At 39.8% G+C, this 2,500-nt stretch overlaps 2 protein-coding genes across 2 annotated transcripts in view; both read right to left on the bottom strand.

The window, feature by feature from the left end:
* The window catches only part of Spg7 (SPG7 matrix AAA peptidase subunit, paraplegin), a 381,604-nt gene that overhangs the window by 17,065 nt on the left and 362,039 nt on the right, over window positions 1–2,500 (bottom strand). The window lies entirely within an intron of this gene.
* The window catches only part of Atg6 (Beclin-1-like Atg6), a 6,076-nt gene that overhangs the window by 1,312 nt on the left and 2,264 nt on the right, over window positions 1–2,500 (bottom strand). The window contains exons 4-7 of the mRNA XM_027361370.2: window positions 2,271–2,477; window positions 1,485–1,672; window positions 800–1,073; window positions 1–82 (exon numbers count right to left, since the gene is read on the bottom strand). The exon at window positions 1–82 is cut by the window's left edge and continues 142 nt beyond it. Coding sequence (XP_027217171.1) covers window positions 1–82; window positions 800–1,073; window positions 1,485–1,672; window positions 2,271–2,477 — 751 coding nt within the window. The remainder of the gene's footprint in view (window positions 83–799; window positions 1,074–1,484; window positions 1,673–2,270; window positions 2,478–2,500) is intronic.

Here is a 2,500-nt window from a genome sequence, read left to right as displayed (position 1 = left end):
TGCCTGCATCGAACTTCGTATCCCATAGGAACCTGAAGCCTCCTGAGCCATACAAGGGTAACTCCCGGCTTTCACCCACAACCTGTGGAGGGGAGACTGGTTAGCTGTTGTTCTTCATGTGAGGAAATGAGGTAGAAATTGGATTATTTAAGGGAGGGGAAAATGGGGAAAGGGAGTGAAGGAAAGGGACAGAGGGACAGAGGGGGAGAGGGAAACAGGGGGAAAGAAAGAGAGAGAGAGAGAGAGAGAGAGAGAGAGAGAGAGAGAGAGAGAGAGAGAGAGAGAGAGAGAGAGAGAGAGAGAGAGAGAGAGAGAGAGAGAGAGAGAGAAATAGAGAGAGAGAGAGAGAGAGAGGAGAAATAGAAATAGAGAGGAGAAATAGAAATAGAGAGGAGAAATAGAAATAGAGAGGAGAAATAGAAATAGAGAGGAGAAATAGAAATAGAGAGGAGAAATAGAAATAGAGAGGAGAAATAGAAATAGAGAGGAGAAATAGAAATAGAGAGACAGAAATAGAAATGGCGAGAGACAAATAGAGAGAGAGAGAGAGAGAGACAGAGAGAGAGGGTGAAGGGTGGGAGAGACGGAGGGAAGGAAGGAAGGAGGGAAGGAAGAAAGGTAAAAAGGTAGAAAGGAAGAAAGGCGGAAAGAAGGGAAGGAGAGAGAGGGAAAGATGGAAGGACAGAGAGAAAATCCCTACACAAACATAGAATAGAACATAAATGAAAAGTAGGTGATAAAAGAAATGAAAAAGAACAAGAAAAAAGTGGAAGAGGAACAAAGAAGAACCTGAACCAACCTCAATGTATGAGTGGTTGCCGTAAGGGACCAGGCGGTGCTTGGAGAACTTGAGCCCAATCTTTCTGGCAAGTGAGGCCAGGAGCAGCACCGTCTGGCCCCAGGCTGCGTTGATCTCAGGCCATGTCACTGGGGCTGTTGGCAACCGTCCTAGGCGCAGGTTGTTGATGGTGCCAAAGTGGCCTGAGTGCCAGATGTGGAAGGTGGTGTTGAATACATTGGTCTTCTTGAGCTTCTCCAGCTGGTTTTGTGTGTAGCTCAGCTGACTCTTCAAGCTGGTGGATGGATTGTGAACATGGTCAGCAAAAATGTAATCTTTGGAAAAACATAACATTAGAATTTCTTTTTCTTCAAATAGGAGATTTCCTAGATCCGTTTCATTACTATAAATGATTCTCTGATGCATGTTTTTTCCATAAATATCCTTTTCTTAAGGTAGAGGAGCTAATGATATATCATTCAATCTACATATTTATATTGACAGTGAAAAACTAAAATTAACTTCATTCCTCAAATTCAGTGGATCACAAAATAAATTAATCAATAACTAGATCAGTAAATCCTACTAAACTATTGACAAAATAATCTTATCGTTCATCATTATCTACTTCCATAAATATAGTAATCAAATCACTTTTACCCCCATCACCAAAATTCCTTTCTATCCCCAATACACTTCCACACACCTTCTATTCTCATCTTCCATGGCTGTGAGCTGAGACTTGTGTGTGCAGTATTCCCTCCAATATCTCTCTTCCTCGTCCTCCAATCGTGCTTTCTCCTCCTCATGTTTCTCTAGAACCTCTCTTGCGGCCTTCTGCTCAGCCTCCACCTCAGACAGCTCTGCAAGGAGTCTCTCTTCCTCGGCTTGGAGCTGTTGTGTTTTAGGGGTAAATAGATTTGAGATATTCTTTGAGATATCTTGTTTGAAATTATAATTTACGTAAGGTAAATTTCTTTCTTTGTTTTTCTTAAATATATTTCAATCTATTCATTTTTTCCTTATAAGTGAGAAAAAGATTGGATTTTATTATTGCTTCTTTTCAGTATCTTGTATGAAATAATCTTATCTTTATAAAGTGAGGATAAGTATATAACAAAGGCCAAACTGCATCTAGATATGACAACACTTCTCTCATTCCCATAAACCTGTCAGAATAACAAAGCCCAATGTCAGTTTTTTTACTTACAATAACAATAATCTTAAAAGCATTCACTTGTAGTGATAAAAAAACAAACATTATGGCTCTTATTGCTACAAGTATTGCTGGTACTCTTGCTACTTTCACTCTTACTACTCCAGTAAGTTACTATTACTATTATCAACATCAAAGAAAAAGAGTAACAGAAATGGCAGAAAGAACAAAGTAAGGAAAAGAAGGGAGATGCATAATAATATTAATAACAATAATAATAATAAGTGAAAAAAGAAAAGGCAAGGAAAAAAGGTCAAGGCTATTCATGTAGCTTACATTTTTCAATTCACTCTCCAATGCTGTTACATCCATATCTGGCATATCAGCAAGGGAATTGAGCAGTTGCTGTGACATCTGCGCTTGTCTCTGGGTGCGTGAGAGTGTGGTGTCCATGAGGTCAAGCAAGGCATCGGTGCATTCTTCACAAAGAGGGTGGTCAATGTCGCTATTTGAGCTGACCAGGTCATATAAACCAGTCGCTACCTGGGAATGCCAAGATTATGAGA

Source organism: Penaeus vannamei, chromosome 41 (genome assembly GCF_042767895.1).
Source record: "Penaeus vannamei isolate JL-2024 chromosome 41, ASM4276789v1, whole genome shotgun sequence".
Classification (NCBI taxonomy): domain Eukaryota; kingdom Metazoa; phylum Arthropoda; class Malacostraca; order Decapoda; family Penaeidae; genus Penaeus; species Penaeus vannamei.
The sequence above is the reverse complement of the archived record's forward strand: the minus strand, read 5'-3'. Positions and strand labels throughout refer to the sequence as shown.